At 35.6% G+C, this 17,427-nt stretch overlaps 1 protein-coding gene across 4 annotated transcripts in view; it reads right to left on the minus strand.

Annotated features, from left to right (window-relative positions):
* Positions 1-32: 32 nt before the first annotated feature.
* The window catches only part of SLC25A40 (solute carrier family 25 member 40), a 31,021-nt gene continuing 13,626 nt past the window's right edge, over positions 33-17,427 (minus strand). For all 4 annotated transcript variants that reach the window (XM_070424185.1, XM_070424181.1, XM_070424182.1 and 1 more), the window contains 7 exons: positions 17,046-17,113; positions 15,272-15,396; positions 14,533-14,706; positions 10,904-11,013; positions 5,640-5,721; positions 3,864-3,938; positions 33-3,024 (listed from right to left, as the gene is read on the minus strand). In XM_070424185.1, the coding sequence (XP_070280286.1) occupies positions 2,915-3,024; positions 3,864-3,938; positions 5,640-5,721; positions 10,904-11,013; positions 14,533-14,706; positions 15,272-15,396; positions 17,046-17,113 (744 nt within the window). In that variant the 3' untranslated portion in view covers positions 33-2,914. The remainder of the gene's footprint in view (positions 3,025-3,863; positions 3,939-5,639; positions 5,722-10,903; positions 11,014-14,532; positions 14,707-15,271; positions 15,397-17,045; positions 17,114-17,427) is intronic.

Here is a 17,427-nt window from a genome sequence, read left to right on the forward strand (position 1 = left end):
ACATTTTATTTTTTAAAGAACATGACACCCTTTTTAGTACACACAGCTATGGAGTGGTACAGTACAGCAATGGTCCTGACAGTGTTACTGATAGGATCACATAATTGCCAACGTTTGCTTTCTCAGCCGCCAAATGGAAACATCACCATCTTCTCAGCACCTGTCTGAAGGCATCAGGATGATGTCACCACTAAATGAAATCATACGTGCATGTTTGTAATAGGTAAGTGCCAAAGTCAAGCTACTAATTATGATTGACAAAACTTTGTCAGTTTGTAAGTCATCTTTATTAGATTTACATACAAGTTTTCAAGTGGTTAAAAATGTCTCATAGTTACAACTTATGGAAATTCTTTGCAAAGTTCCTATCATTAGTGAAATCTCCACCTCTGAAATGTCACATGACTGCTTTGAAAATCAGGGCTCTTAATTTTTTTTTAAGTTAGTTCACTTTGCTCTTCCTCTAAGCAAAGCAGCTTCTATGTAGGTTCAGCATTTGTTCTTTTTAATGGATAGGAAGGGGGAGATAAAATTATATGTGTCATTAATAGTACCCTTTAAAATCATATTTTAGTTTAAACCAAACTTTAGATTGTTGTAAAATACGTTACCTTATTATATGTCACATTTCCCATACTGTCAGTTACTTTTCTAAAACACAACTAAAATCAAAATTTCACAACACTTGGCCTTACTACATGACACATTCTGGTGTTTTCTGTTCTATGTTGTCTCCTGTTGTCTTCTTGTTTCTCCTTTGGCACACAAGCCCTCTGACTACATTCCCAATCTGATCTCCTACCACATCGCCATGTATACCCTTTGCTCAAACTGGGACATATCCCATTGCCTGCTTCCAGGTATTCTTAATCTGCATCATCTGCCCTAATCCTAGAAGCATTTCCTGCCCACTCCTCCTTTTCCCCCAGGCTGAGTGGAGAATCCATGAATCATAGTTTTCAAATCCACTTGAGGCCAGTGACAGTTTCTGACAGTTTTGTTATCTTTTTTCCATCACCATTTATCCCCCTACACCCTCCTCACCTACTCCCACATCTGAAACATCTTCTCTCCAGTGTTTTTCATACTGCCTATCACATTATAGGTCTCAATAAGTGATGAATGACAGATTACATTTTGGAAAAAAGTTCAAAAGTGATAGACTATGTTTTCCCACATCCCTGGATTTGTGCCCTGTAAAAAAGGAGGGAAGAATTTAAAGGAGTCATATGTGATTAAGTATAGTGAATAATTTTCCTAGAAATAAAAGGAAAATTAGAATTCTGTACTCTTAAAAAGTCAAATGTGTATTATATGAAAAGTAGCAAACATAATACTTGAAGAAGACATTTCTTCTTAAAAATGTACACATAAATTAAATATGTATGTTGGAAAATTTATCATTAATAAAATGAAAGTTTCCTTTCAGCAACATTACCAAGAACACAATTTCTAGCCAAACTCTTTCTGGTTGCTACTTTTTCTTTTTTTAAAACAAAAGTATTTATGCTTATTTACTACTTAAGTACAGAGAAAGCTGAAGTTTTCGTTTTTCATCCGGATACACTGCATGTCATACGTATTAGAAAAACTACTAGGGAATTATATATAAGTTATTTTAGTCATAAATCATAAGAATTTCCCACAAGTGCAATCAGTATTTATTTATAAGTAATAGTAAGTTGAAATATGTGATTGCTTTTTGAAGCATAGTTCTAAATCTCAATTTTCTGCCTTTTTCTACCAATAAGTTATCAAAAAGAAGCATAGCAAAACCAAGGTAAATTTAATACTGTTAAACAGCAGTGTTCCAGATAAACATTCTTACACACATTTTATGAAAATATTAGCTAAAGGTACAGTGATAATTTTAACTTAAGCAAAATATTTTAATGAAAGTATAAGTTAAAATAATTATATTTTTATGGATATTTATGTTGCAAATTTAAGGTAAATCAACACAGGATAAAAACAAAAGGTTACATACAAATCCCATATAATTTATTTCTGGTAAAACATATGAGCTTTTTTTCTACTATAATACAAATACATTAATTCCTCTGTGAACATCAGAGCTTTAACACCTAAATATATTACCTATTTTAGGGGGGGAAATGTTTCACATTTTCATAAAATACACATAGTTTGCAATAAAGTGCTTTTCTTATGTATATCCTAAGAAAATCCAACAAATACTTTAAAAAATATCATTTCTTGTCCTGCCATAATCTTTTTATTTCATTCCTAAGTCATAAGCTAAATTACTTAGGCATTAGCCTATAGTGACCAAAAGCTATTTCTTCAAGGAAATTGTGTATGTAGTCTCTTGTCTAGCATACTAATGTGAGATGCATATCATCAAGGGAAATTCTGGAAATATTTTATAACTGACATTGTATTAATAATATCAAATGTAATAGAACAAGCCAATAGAGCGACCTAGAGGACTCCACAGTGACACATGAATTATCACATGGCTAAAACCAGATGACCTTCCTGTGCCAAAACATTTTTACTTGTCTAAGTACAATGTTGTTTTCCACTCTACACCCACGCTTGACTTTAGTGAACATTTAATACAATCAGTAAACCACACTCTCTTGCAGTATCAGTATACGATACAGGATCTTTAATATCAAACTCTCAAGTTCCAAGTGTTAAGGAATAATTGTTTTTTTCTTTATAAAATGCTCAGTGGTTGTGATTTCTGAAATATCTTTTTCACTACCTTAAAAATTAGGAATACACAATTTATTTTAAAATAAGGATTATGATTTAGAGTCAAGGTAGAAATTTCTATTCATTTAAATTATCGGCAAGAAAGATACAAAATAATCGTAAGAAAAAAGAAAGGCCCGTGCCTAAGAGTCTCCATCTTACTTGGCCGTGGCTATTTCAAGCTGAAGCAGCATCACTACTGCTGTTTTTGAGTATTTTTTTTCTGGAAAAAAGCCTTTCCAAATTCATATGTACTGATCATGATGGCACAGGCAGGAGCAATTTTAATTAAACGGGGAGTTAGGCCTGCAAAGAGAACAGAAAAATATCAGAACAAATTTTACCTTATTTTAAAATACTTATTGGTTTGGTTTCATTCTGATGATGATCAAATTAAATGGAGTGATACATCAAATACTGTGCCATAAACTGGTATTCAAGAACAAGACAAACTTACTCCCAACCTCCTCAATTTAACTCCGTTACTTTACATAGAAATTTTATCTTATTAAGAGTAAATCTATAAAAAAAAAAAAAGAGTAAATCTATTGTCATTTAACAGTTTTAAATCTATAGAAAAGATGTTTAGGAGGAAATCATAATTGTGAATTACTTTCAACAATCTCCTACTGAATAGTTAATTTAGGAAGGACAGATTTAAAAGTAAAAGTAACATTCAGTCTGGACCCTCTGAGAGGAGCAGCTTCTATTCACTTTGAAGATTTGACCTTCTGACCAGATTACCCACCTTTGTTTGTTTTTTTAATCCTCACCCAAGGATATTTTCCCATTGATGTTTAGAGAGAGTGGGGGAGAGACGGAAAGACAGAAATAATCCATGTGAGGGAAACACATCAGTTGTTTGCCTCCAGCCCAAGCCTGGACTGGGGCCAGCAATTGAGATAGAAATAAACCCTTAGACCAGTGGTCTCAACCTTCCTAATGCTGAGACCCTTTAATACAGTTCCTCATGTTGTGGTGACCCCCAATTTCCTTGTTACAAATTGAACATAATTAAAGCATAGTGATTAATTGCACAAAAAAATAAAGACACCTTAGTTTATAAAAAAATAAAAAAAATAAAAATAAAATAAAAGTAAAAGTAATAATTTTACTCAACGATTTGGTAAAGCAAATATTTTTACCTGTAAATAATCCAGAAAACCCATTCTTAGCAACAATGTTCTTCATTATAGCCCAGGTTGACATAGGCATAGAAACTAAATGTTAAAAAAAAAGATAGCATTATGAATTACCCCTTAATTTCTAATACAGGTAAACACATAAAATAGTGTATGGCCTTTGGGGATATATCATTTCAATATAATAAGTTTGTCTAAAAAGTTATTTTAAATATTATTTGTAATAGTTGGATTCATTAAAAAGAAAAATTAGAAAAAGGCTATAAGTTTAAAGGTATAGAACTAAATGCAATCAAGGGAGAATTTATAGAAGATTTCTCCTGAACTGATAGTATTTGTTTCTTAAGCTTTGTAGTAAGTATCCTTTATACTTTCTTCCACATATTAAAAAGTTTCATAGTGAAAAATTTTAAAGATATATAGAAATATTCATGTGGTTCCCAAAGCCAAAGAGAAGTCCTGATAATCATTTTCATTAAATTTTTATTGCACACATTAAAAATATTTTTTTTCTAAAAAGAGTTTCTGAGGATAATAGCTCATTCTCCCTAGTAAGGTTCTGCTTTATTAAAACCCTTCTGAATAGATGTGCCATATGAAATAAATTAGGTCAGTCCTATCCTCTCCAAAGGGCAGAACTGTCCTGTAACTAACAGTAACACTTCACTAATTTGCAACCACTCAAATAACTGAAAAATAGAAAAATTTAATTTGCATATTTAAAAAAATCAGCAAAAATAGATGTCACTGAGGTTCAAACATAAAGCTTATGAATGAGGCCCTGGCCAGGTAGGTCAGTTGGTTAGAATGTCATCCTGATATGCTAAGCTTGCAGGTTCGATCCCTGGTCAGGGCACATATAAGCAGCAGCCAACAAATAAATAAGTGCAACAACAGACAGTTGTCTCTCTGTCTCTGTCTTCCTTTCTCTGAATGAATGAATGAATGATGATAGGGCTTAGGCAGCTAGAAGGCTTGTACCTAAAACAGGGAAGTGGAGAAGGGACTACACTTTGGTAAGTTAAGGACAAAGTTGTCACTAATATTCATCAGATTTATTTTCAGAGGTCTATAATTAATGTTTCTTTTAACATTAGAATACCTATTTTACTTTGTATGCAAAATATTATTCTGGTGGGGAACAATTTATTTAAATTATAATAGGCTTATCACAAGGCTTCTATGACACAATTTTATAATGGATAATTTCCATTGGGTTTGCGACACTTTCTACAGATGATATTGACAGAATAGATCTAATGTATGCAACCAAGAGTACACTTTTGTTCTAGAAAAAATTACAGGTTATAAAGTAAAAATAGATGGAATAATAGGTAGAAAAAAACATTTAAAAAGGAAAGCTAAAGTAAACAGGAAAATAATAAAATGTACAGGCATACTAATAAAACAAAACACACCAAGAGAAAAAAGGTCCCAGTAATTTACTATCCTTCACCTTGACTTGTCCAGATTTATTTGAAAAAAACAATAAAAAAACAAAAACAAACATATAATTTAATCTTCTACATAGAACAGGTATAAGACTTAACTAATAGCAGGCAAAATACACAAACTTAGATTTCTTAATTTTTTTTCGTTTGGGTTTAGTGTATTTTTTCCTGGATATTCCAATCTAAGAGTATATTAGTTTCAGCTAAAGAGTAAAGCAGAGGGGAAAAAAATCTTATCCCTATTCTAGATATTCCTAACTTAGTATCTGTAAAGAAAAACAAAAATTTTCATGGTATCTTAAAAATGTTTTAAATGAATTAAACTTACTTTTATGACTTTCATACATCCAAAGTTGTGTCTGCTTTTGTGTTTTTACCACATCAAATGGCAAAGTTACAACAGCTGCGAACTATCAAAAGTAAAATTGATTGATTTAAATCTGCCTTTAAATTTTTCCTAAAATTACATTCTCTTAATTAGCACTTTATTTAATAGGGATAATACTGAAAATTATAACTAAACTAACACATAAAATAAAACCAGATATATTTAAAGAAAAGCTTTTGTTAAAGAAAATATATATGTCTTAGGTATTTCTCTGAAAATTTAGGAATAAGTAAAATGTCTCAGAAAAGTTCCCCTACTCCCCTGAGGTCACACAACTCCTAGTGGCAGAGACAAAATTCTAACCAGACATCTCTGACTTGAAAACCAGTGTTTGCAATCACCTACATTCCTGTGTTGCATTATTCCTTTACTATACATGAAGGCATAATACCTATTTTAAAGCAGAAATTCTCAAATATCTATCAAGCATTTAAAATTTTCTAACAAATGTTTAAAAAACGTAATAAAAAATTAAAGAAAATGGACTTTGAACTTTTAGTTCTATATACCTATATATCTAGTTCATCTCAAAATGAACCAACTTAACAATTATTTTCACAATGACCTAATTAAGGAAAGTTTTTTTAAAAGAATAATTAAATGCTCTTAAGAATATCTTATAATATCTATAATAATAAAAGCGTAATATGCTATTTAGACTGGTTGTCCTTCCGGACGAAGTAGGGGCTGCGAGGCAAGCCCAGGTCCCAGGTGCCAGAGGGGAGTCAGTGCCAGCAGCCAGGGGAAGGAAGGCCTACTCTTGCATGAATTTTGTGCATCAGGCCTCTAGTCCTATATAATAAAAACCTAATATGCATATTGACTGAACAGCGGAATGACAGGTTGCTATGACGTGCACTGACCACCGGGGGCAGACGCTCAACACAGGAGCTGCCCCCTGGTGGTCAGTGCACTCCAACAGGGGGAGCACCGCTCAGCCAGAAGCTGGGCTTACAGATGGTGAGAGCAGTGACAGTGGTGGGAGCCTCTCCCACCTCTGTGGCAGCACTAAGGATCCCTCGGGGGATGTCCACCTGCTGGCTTAGGCCCGCTCCCTACCTAGGGCACAGACCGGGCTGAGGGACCCCCCATCAAGTGCACAAATTTTGTGCACTGGGCCTCTAGTCCTATATAATAAAAGAGAAACATGTAAATTGACCATCCCTTCGCTATGCTCACTAGCCAATCAGGAGTGAGTATACAAATTAACCCAACAAAGATGGCAGGTTAATTTGCATACACAGGCACTGGGCGGAGAGCAGAGTGGGAGAGCCAGCAGCTTGGGGGATGTGGCCCCCTTGATGGTTCCCCCAAGGCACCAGGCGGAGAGCAAAGCAGGAGAGCCGGAGGCTTGGGGGGGATGTGGCAGAGCGAGAGGCTGTGGGACGGAAACAGAGCAGGAAGGGAAAACCTAGAGCGCGGGGAGCACCAGGAATGCTGGGAATCATAGTTCTGGTGGCAGCCCTAGGACCAGAAGCGGAAGCCCAGAGCGCAGGGAGCACCAGGAATGCTGGGAATCGTAGTTCTGGTGGCAGACGGATCTCCTAGACCAGTGATGGCGAACTTATGACACGTGTGTCAGAGGTGACACACCAACTCATTTTTTTGGTTGATTTTTCTTTGTTAAATGGCATTTAAATATATAAAATAAATATCAAAAATATAAGTCTTTGTTTTACTATGGTTGCAAAGATCAAAAAATTTCTATATGTGACACGGCACCAGAGTTAAGTTAGGGTTTTTTAAAATGCTGACATGCCTAGCTCAAAAGGTTCGCCATCACTGTCCTAGCCATTAGAGTAAAGTGAGCCTGGAGCAAGTTACTGTTACGGTGGGGGATGGAGGGAAAGCAAAGGTGAGAGACATAAGTAAAATCAGAGTGTCTAGGAAATTAAAGGGAAGATATCCTAAAACTTCCAGGAAATCTCCACCAATGAAGCAAAGGAAAAAAAATGCCTTTATTATTCTGTGAGGAACAAACCAAACTGGGTTGCGGGTCTCAGACAGTTCGCTCATATGATTGCAAAGACACACAGAAACTCCTGGATTGGAGAGGGCTCCCAGATTGAAGAGGGTGCAGGTCAGGCTGAGGGACCCACCCCAAGTGCATGAATCTTCATGCACCAAGCCCCTAGTCTAATCTAATAAAATAGAAACATGCAAATTGACTGCACCTCTGCTATGCCCCAAGCCACGCCCACCAGCCAATCAGAGTGACTATATGCAAATTAACTCAACCAAGATGGCGGCCGGCAGCCACAGAGCTGGAGCGAGCAGAAGGCTTGGTTGCCCTGGCGATGGAGGAAGCCAAGCTTCCCGCCTGCCCTGGCTGGCTGTGGCCTCTGCTAAAGGCAACAAAGTTTCAATTATAGAAGATAAATAAATCCCAGATACCTGCTTCCAGCCAGCCTCCACTGGGAGCTTGGGTGGCTGGGGCTGTGGCCAGCCTTCAAACAGGCATCAGCCCCTCATCCAGGCTGGCCAGGCACCCCAGAGGGACCCCCACCCTGATCCGGGACACCCTTCAGGGCTCACCAGCTGGCCCCACCCATGCACCAGGCCTCTAGCCTATATAATAAAAGGGTAATATGCAAATTGACCCTAACAGCAGAACTACTGGGAATGACTGGTCACTATGACACACACTGACCACCAGGGGGCAGACGCTCAATGCAGGCGCTGCCCCCTGGTGGTAAGTGTGCTCCCACAGGGGGAGCTCTGCTCAGCCACAAGCCAGGCTGACGGCTGCCAGTACAGCGGTAGTGGTAGGAGCCTCTCCCGCCTCTTCAGCAGCACTAAGGATGTCCGACTGCAGCTTAGGTCTGCTCCCCGCTGGCAAGTGGACATCCCCCGAGCGCTCCTGGGCTGCCAGAGGGATGTCTGACTGCCAGTTTAGGTCCAATCCCCCGGGGAGCGGGCCTATGCCAGCAGGTGGACATCCCCCGAGGGGTCCCAGTCTGCGAGAGGGCACAGGCCGGGCTGAGGGACGCCCCTGACTGCACAAATTTTGCTAAAAAATTGCTAAAAAAAAGTAATTGCTCTTTTGCCTCAATAGGCTTATAACCCACTAGGCTTAGTTTGATAAATCTCAGCCTGGGTATATTCAGAGCTGAATTTTGAACTCAGTCATAGTAGCTTTCTTAGCCTAGGTTTTTGATACAATTATTCCAATATTTTCTTGCAGGTCTCCATCAGGCCTCTAGTTTGATATAAAAGGCATGTACAGTAAATAAACCTGATCTTTTATTTTATTTGGCTTCTGGACTCAGATTTGATCAATATACTCATAAAATGACCCTTAAAATCATTTATATTTCACCTGAAAAATGTTGACTTAAATTCTTGAAATGAAATCAGGTTCAAAGATCTCTCAATTATTGTGTCTCCACTTACACAATCTAGCATGTAGTAGGAAAAAAATAGCAATGATGTTATATTTGTTAAATCGCTTTTTGACACTTTCTAAAATGATGTGGTTTTCTGTTTTCTTGACAGGAAGCCCTGACATTGTCCACTGACATACTTTTTTTTTTTTAAATCCTCACATGAAGATAAGTTTTTACTGATTGTAGAGAGAGAGCAAGGGAGAGAGAAACATTGATGTGAGAGAGAAACATTGATCAGTCGCCTCCCACATATGCCCCAATTGGGGATCAAAACCATACCTAGGTAGGTGCCCTGACCAGAAACCGAGCCCACAGTCTTTTGGTGTACCAAACAAAGCTCCAACCAAGTGAGCTACCCAGGGCCACTGACATAATTTTTCTGTTGCAAAGACAAATTTTTATTTGAAAACAGTCAAAAGGCAGCAATATTTTCTAGATCATTAAAATTTTTTAATAGATTTTTTATGTTAAACAGAATTAGTAAAATAAAACAACTTTCCTTCATATTACTGGAAAACTGGAAAAACATGCTAAAGCCATTATTACACTTTTTTTTAGATTATAAGCATTTATTTGTAAGTTAATTGATGTCATTCCAACTGTTAGAAATTCTAAAAATAAACAGTACTTATTTTTCTTCAGAATGGATTAAGATATAAATGAAATACAATTAAGTGACATTTAATCACCTCACAAATAAGAGGGATAATGAGAAGAGTTTGCTGGCATCGGAACTATTTAATTGCTAAAAAAAAGTAATTGCTCTTTTGCCTCAATAGGCTTATAACCCACTAGGCTTAGTTTGATAAATCTCAGACCTGGGTATATTCAGAGCTGAATTTTGAACTCAGTCATAGTAGCTTTCTTAGCCTAGGTTTTTGATACATTTATTCCAATATTTTCTTGCAGGTCTCCATCAGTGAGCTTCTTCACTCTTGTTTTCATTTGGTTCCAATATGTTAGCACCTCACTCTAAATCATCACAAATTCATTTTGTAAGTATGTGGATACAAGAAAAGTCTTTGTGGCCAAGATCATAGTGATACGAATCTGCATAAAGTCTACTATATGACTTTTCATTATGGAGATGGGTGGGAAAAGGTGAACTCTCTACTACCCCAAAAATGGTCATTTGAGATTCCTCCCTTCCAATTGTATAATTCTTTTGTTAAATTTGTTAAAATTCTTTTAAAAAGTACTTAGCCAGCCTGGGCCAGGGAGCTCTGTTGGTTGGAGCGCTGTCCTGATATGCCAAGGTTGCAGGTTCAATTCCCAATTAGGGTACATACAAGAATCAACCAATGAATGCATAAGTAAGGGAACAAATCAATGTTTCTATCTCAAATCAATTTAAAAAGTTGTTCTAAAGTACTTAGTTAATATGTTCCCAAAGAAATAAATTAGCAGAAGAGAATGACATTATATTTATTCAATTCTATTATACAAATGAGATGACACTCCATTAAATATTACCTAACTAGGCATTTAATGAACAAATTGCAAAATACCTTGTAATAACAAAACTACTATTTAAACTACTATAATTATCATAACTGTAGTTATCAAACAAGTCCAAAAGTTGTTCAGAATATAATAATGTATATATAATAAAAACATAGATACAAAGTGCATTTTAAAATATTTGAATGGCTAGTAACTTATTCCCTCAAAATAGGATAATAAATACTCAGAAAAATTTTAAAGCAGTGCAGCTCAAAAGTGCTATCTCAATAGACATGAAATGCTATGTAATATTTTGTTCTGTTTTAATAAGATAATTATCATTCTGACATACTAACAACAAAAGAGTAAACTTACAGAACCAGACAATGCTCCTGAAGTAAAGTTGATCATAAATGTGGGTTCATATAAACCAGATTTCTCACACAACCACTTCTTTAAAAGTTCATAGTTATACCAGTACATTGCTATAAAAAACAGAATAAAATGAATGCATATTTAGAAATGAAATGCGGACCTTAGAGAAAATATTTGTGAGGTTATCTATTAAAGGAAAAGACATTATAACCTTGACATATCTTGTTTTCTGTTTAAACACATACTAGATAAGATTTTTAAAAAAGAAACCAAATTCCCAATAATATTATAGCAGTGTTATAAACAAAAACTCTATGCATCAGTGAAATAGGACTTTAATTCCAAAATCCAACAAAGACAGTAGCAGAAAGGTAAAGCACAAGCCAATCTTATTCATGAACATAGGTATACAACCCTACAGAAATTAAATAATAAAAAGCAACTGAATCCAGAGGTATTTCATAAAAGATCATATACTATGCCTAAACTGGGTTATCTGAGGAATGCAAAGGTAGCAAATAAAATAAACCCTTTAGATGCCACATACCATTTGACAGAACCATGGAACCACTTCTATTTAAAGCAAACAAAGAAATTTCTTGGAAAACTAGGGTTAAAAACTAGGATTGATAAAGGGTATGCATCAAGAACTTATACCAAAAATAATTATTAATGGTGAAACAACAGAATTATTTCCTTTAGAACAAGGAAAATGATAAGGATGCAACATTATCATTGCTACTATTCAAAACTTTACTAGGCAGTCCATAAGATAGAAAAAAAAATAAAAGCTATAATGATTAAAAGTGAAGAAACAAAGTAGCTATAATTTACATATTATTGTCTACATAGAAAACACAGAAGATATGAAGATAAATTAGAATTATAAGTTTTAAAAGTAGCTAACCATAAGCTAATAGAGAAAATCTACTGTTACACTGCCTCAGGCACAAAGGGATTTAGGAACTTTTTTTAAAATAATAGATTTTTTTAGAAAATATATTTTTATTGATTTCAGAGAGGAAGGGAGGCGAGAGAGAGAGAAAAAAACAATGATGAGAGAGAGTCATTGATTCGCTGCCTCCTGCAGGCCGCCTACTGGGGACTGAGCCTGCAACCCAGGCATGTGCCCTCCAGGACCCTTCAGTCCGCAGGCTGATGCTCTGTCCACTGAGCCAAACCGGCTAGGGAAAAATAACAGATTTTAAAATAGCTGCCAGAAATTGAGGATGGGTGGGTGTATCTATAAATAAATCTTTTTTTTTAAGTGGCATATAACCTTTATGAAGAAAATTTTAAATCTCTGCTAAAACACTTTTAAAAAGAGTTATGTAATAAAGAGATATGACACTCCTAGGGGGAAAAATAAGGTAATATCAAGTTTTCTTTTATAATGCACTAGTAATTTAGACAGTACTATAGTATTAGCACAGGGTTACGCAAACTGGCCAGTGAAAGCTTGGTATGTCAGAGGTGATACTGCAGATCACTGCAGAAAGTATAATTCAACATTCAGTAAATGTTGCTGGGGTAACTATCTACCCACTTGCAGGGGAAACAAATACTTATTCACTCCATAACCCAAATCAATTATAGATACATGAATGGCCAATGAAATAGTGTCCAACCTCAGCAATAATCAGAAAAATGTAAGTTAAAGTGAGATCACCACTTCAAATTAGTAGATAAACAAAAATTAAGAACTGCAACAATAAAAGTGCTGGAGAGGGTAATTTGTCCTCTTAATTTTACTCTTGTTTATGTGTGAGTAAGCAAGTTAACAGTGCTGCTGTGAACAGTCTCTTAGTGTACAAGAATTTCTCCAGTATTAAATGTGCTGGTTCACATAAATATATATATTTAAAATTTCATTTGGTAATATCCAATTCTTTTAAAAATTACAATGTTCTAATTCATATATTGAAGTGGTGACTTCATAAGTAGACTTCATTTTATTAGTATACTTTATGTTTTATTAGAGGCCTGCTGCACGAATTTGTGCACAGGTAGGGTCCCTAGGCCTGGCAAGCAATCAGGGCCAATCTGCTGGGCAACTGGCAGGGTGATCAGGGGGCCCCTACTGGCACCCACCTTGGCTGGCCTGAGACCTGCCAGCTGGGGGCAGCTCAGGCATTGAGTGTCTGCCCCCAGGTGGTCAGTGCATGTCATAGTGAACAGTCGTTTTGCCATTCGGTCAATTTTCATATTAGCCTTTTATTATATAAAATATCTATGTTACCTTTCTTGTGCCAATTATATAATACAAAAATTAAAAATAGGAATTGGCCTAGGAATCTATGATTAATTACACACTGTATGTTTCTAAACAGCATAACAACTGATCACAAAATGTTGGAGAAAAATACTAATGAAAAGGGAAAGATGTATAGAGATATGAATAAAAGAACCAAAGAAAAGGATTAACTCAAGAGAAAAAAAGAAAACAGAACATTAATATAAAGGTTCTTAATAATTATTTCTTTCAGGTCTTAAAGGAAAACTCCAATGATACACATGAGAAATGGTACTGAACTATGCACATTCTACAAGTTAACTTTAAACGTCTTTTTCATGATTTTCACCCTTTTCATAATTCAATAATTAGCACAATCTTCTATCAGATTTATAACAGTCTTATTTACAGGACACTCATTTAATGGGGAAGGTTTTTATCTTTGATAATTGAAAAAAGTAGGAGTTAATATTATTCATACGCAATCTTAAATGTAATTTGTGATATTTTTATTTATAGTAGTTTACTTACCTTGGTAATTATAACTTACTTAGAATAAGTTAAAGATAGTTTGTATTATCTAAATATAAATAAATACCAATTAATGTTGGAAAAGAAATTAAACACAAGAAAATAAAAACCAGGCTTAAATTAGAAACTATTCCTATCTAATAAAGAGGGAATATGCTAATTGACCCTCATGCTATTGCAAAGATGGTGGCACCCACAGCCAATAAGGAGAGAATATGCTAATTGACCACCCTGCCCTCAAAATGGCAGCACCCACAGCCAATAAGGAGGGAATATGCTAATTGACTGCCATGCCCTCAAAGATGGTGGCGCTCACAGCCACAAGATAGCAGTGCCCAGTCCCCTCAGCCCAGCGGGGGTGGCAGGTGTGCGGCAAGGCCGGCCCTCCTGCCTCCAGAGTCCCCCAGTCCCCTCAGCCCCCCAGCTGCCCAGGGCTGGCCCAAGGCACAGGCAAGCCTCGGATGGTGGCTGCCCAGCTGCCCAGGGCCGCTCTAGGTGCAGGTAATCAGGGCTGGCCAAGGCTTGCGCTGTCGGCAGTGGCAGCAGCAGAGGTGTGATGGGGGCGTCTCCTTCCCCTGATCGCCGGGTTGCCTCCCACCCCTGAGGGCTCCCGGACTGTGAGAGGGGGCAGGCCGGGCTGAGGGACCCCCCTCCAGTGCCTGAATTTTCATGCACCGGGCCTCTAGTTTATTCAAGGAAGACTCATAAAGCTTTGAGAGCCCAACACTGATATAGGAGTTTTGGTTACTAAAGAAGAGAGCTCACACTTAGCCTTAAGGGATTTGAAATATAGTTGATTTTAAAGTAATATATAAAAAGACAAAGCTAATTAAAATTTAGCAGATATTAATAAGATAAATCCTACCTGAGAATGGTACATCTCTAAGAAGAGTAGGAGCCCAGCCAGTCCAAAGGGAAATCCAACCATCTTTGGACACTTTCTTGCTGACAAATTGATGCAGCTCCTTGTAAGAAAACCTCTTAGATTGCATCTTGGTTCTTATCAATTCTAAGGGACTTATTACAGTTACTGCACCAACTAATACAAACAAGCAAATATTAAAAAACAAAACCAGAGCCATGTACTATGCAAATACACATGCAAAATTAATACTTCATGCATTTTATATTTTAAACTTCTATTTTGAAAAGTTTGCAAACCTTAACATCAAATATCTAATGCCAACATATTGGCGCAGATTTATTTTCCTTGATAAAGGTCTTTCTTAAAAGTCTGTTTTCAGCCCTAGCTAGTTTGCTCACTGGTTACAGCGCCGGACCTTGGACTAAAGGGTCTCATGTTTGATTCTGGTCAGAGGCATGCGACTAAACCTAAAATCTAGAATCTAGTCTAAAACCTAAATTCATTCTAATATCTCTGATCGAGATTCAACAGGAATGGGTTGATCCCATTTCATTCTGATAGCAATTACCATGCCATATGCCTTCTAGAGTATAAATATTAACAAATCAGTAAAAACTACAAATGCAAAATATATATTATCAATACTCTGAATTTCGTACAAATTCTCTGTGAATGTCAAAATTGTAAAAGATTCTTTAAGCAGAAATCAAAATGAAAATATAATAAAGGTATTACTTACATCTGGCCACAATTCCAGCAACAATTGGTATATGTCTTTCATTTTCTCCTAATTTAGATTTCAGGAGAGCAGTTAATTGATCATAGCAGGTAAAATAGATAACTGTAGCAGGAACTGCCATTACTCTGTTAGAAACACACAAACAAAAAAATTTACATAAAATTATCAAATTTTTAAATATAAATACCTTATATTTTGTACAAGCTAAAAATCATAATGAATCAGCCCATGAGGTCAATTTTTCTTTTATTTTAAATATTATTAACTTATAAGGTTTTTAAAATAGGTGTCTGCCCTCCAGAAGTTTACATTCTAGTTGTGAAAATAAGTTAAGTACCAGTCAGATCATAAATAGTAAAAGATAAATGAGGACACTTCTCTGTCTCCTAGTCTTGTTCTATCTGCTTCTGGTCTCCTAAATCCTCCCTCCCAATTATATTTACCATAACATAAAAATCACTGAAGTAAAAAGTATAAGAGCAATTGTAAACTATTTTTGAAATATGGACCATATTCCATACCACCTTACAAAATTGGAAATAAATTACCACTAATGATGCCATGCTTATATATACTACTACTGAGGAATTTCTGATAACATTCTTTTAAATGAATATATCAAAAGGGAATTATTAATTAAATTAAATACAGTTGCAGACACTGTCATGTCATAAATGTTAATGCAACAAGAAGCCTTTGTATGTTAATAGACTAGCTAAAGTACATTCACAGACCATATTTTGGAATGCCTAATGTTCTAAAATGAAGTTTGATGATGAGAATTTAGATACAATTAACTATTGGATCTAACCACTAACTTTATAACCTTATGCAGTTAAAATATATGCCTCTAAGTTGACTACCAAAAAATAAATTAGAAAGAAATGAGGTATATAAAGGCAAGTTATTAGTTGGGATTTTTAATTTGGCCTTACTAGTTTATCACATTAATTCATATAATATCTTGTTAGAAATTTAAAATTATCTGGAAAAGGAAAAGTATACTTACCACAGTATCTCTTTATTTTAGTAAAAAAAACACAGTCAAACACCAAATTCTTAATTTCTGAACATGAAAAAAAGTTATGCTTGTGCACCACAGACAACAAGCCTGGTTGCTCAAATCTTGTATACGTTCAAGAAGGCATTATTTGTATGCTTGACCTTTGGCCAACTTCAAGAAATGTAGCTCTTGGAATATTCCCCATTATAAGGTTTTTCTGTATACCTGGAGCACTATTTCAACTTGTCTGGATTGATTTATATAAATGATATGATTTTTGGTAAACATCTGCTTTCCTTTTAGGGATCTGAAGTTTTGGTAATCAGAGTTGTTCAAAAACACAGAATATGCCTGTGTGATCAACCAGTAAAAGCCCTAGGAAACGCCTTACACAGGCTGCTGTAGTTCAATGCTGAAAGAATGAGCACACAAATCATACTTCCCCCCTCAAAACAAAAAAAAAATAGAAAAGAAAAAAAAGAAAAAGCACATCCTGTGCAATGTCGTGAGGGAGGACTTTGGAGCCGATTGCCTGGTCAACTTCTTTTGTGTCTTTTTCCTTTACTAAACCATAGTCGGGAGTATAACCTTCATTAGGTCCTTTGAGTCCTTCCAGCAAATCATAAATGTGTTGGTGGTTGTGGGACTCACAACACAATGTTTTAAAATATGAAAAAGTTCTAGTATTAAAAATGCACAGTTTTTTAAATCATGCTGTAATGCAAAACAACACTATCATTTAGTAAAAGAAAATATTAAATTTCAACTTACAAGGTGGGGGGAAGGCCACTCCACAGAGATTTAATGCCCTCATTTCGAATGATTTTCAAAAATGCATCCTAAAATCATAATAGAGAAAAGTAGTCAAAATATATTCCTGAACCTGACATACAAAAAGTTTATAATAATAATTGGTAATTTGATTCTCTCAAGTGTTTATTTCTAAAATACAAGTTTTTCAGATGTATGTATGGCCAATCTTTTTTTTTTCCCCCTAAGGAATTGTCCTTAACTTTCAAACACAAGTAAAGGATTCTGGATGATACTTTCAGCTTACAGAATAAGTCTGTATTACTCAGCTTTGGATTGTTCTAATTAGCTCTAAGAAACCAAGTTTTTCAAAAATTATTATAAAAAGAAAGTGGAATAATGG

Source organism: Myotis yumanensis, unplaced genomic scaffold (genome assembly GCF_028538775.1).
Source record: "Myotis yumanensis isolate MYYU_CA2020_CCGP unplaced genomic scaffold, mMyoYum1.0.hap1 SCAF_9, whole genome shotgun sequence".
Classification (NCBI taxonomy): Eukaryota; Metazoa; Chordata; class Mammalia; order Chiroptera; family Vespertilionidae; genus Myotis; species Myotis yumanensis.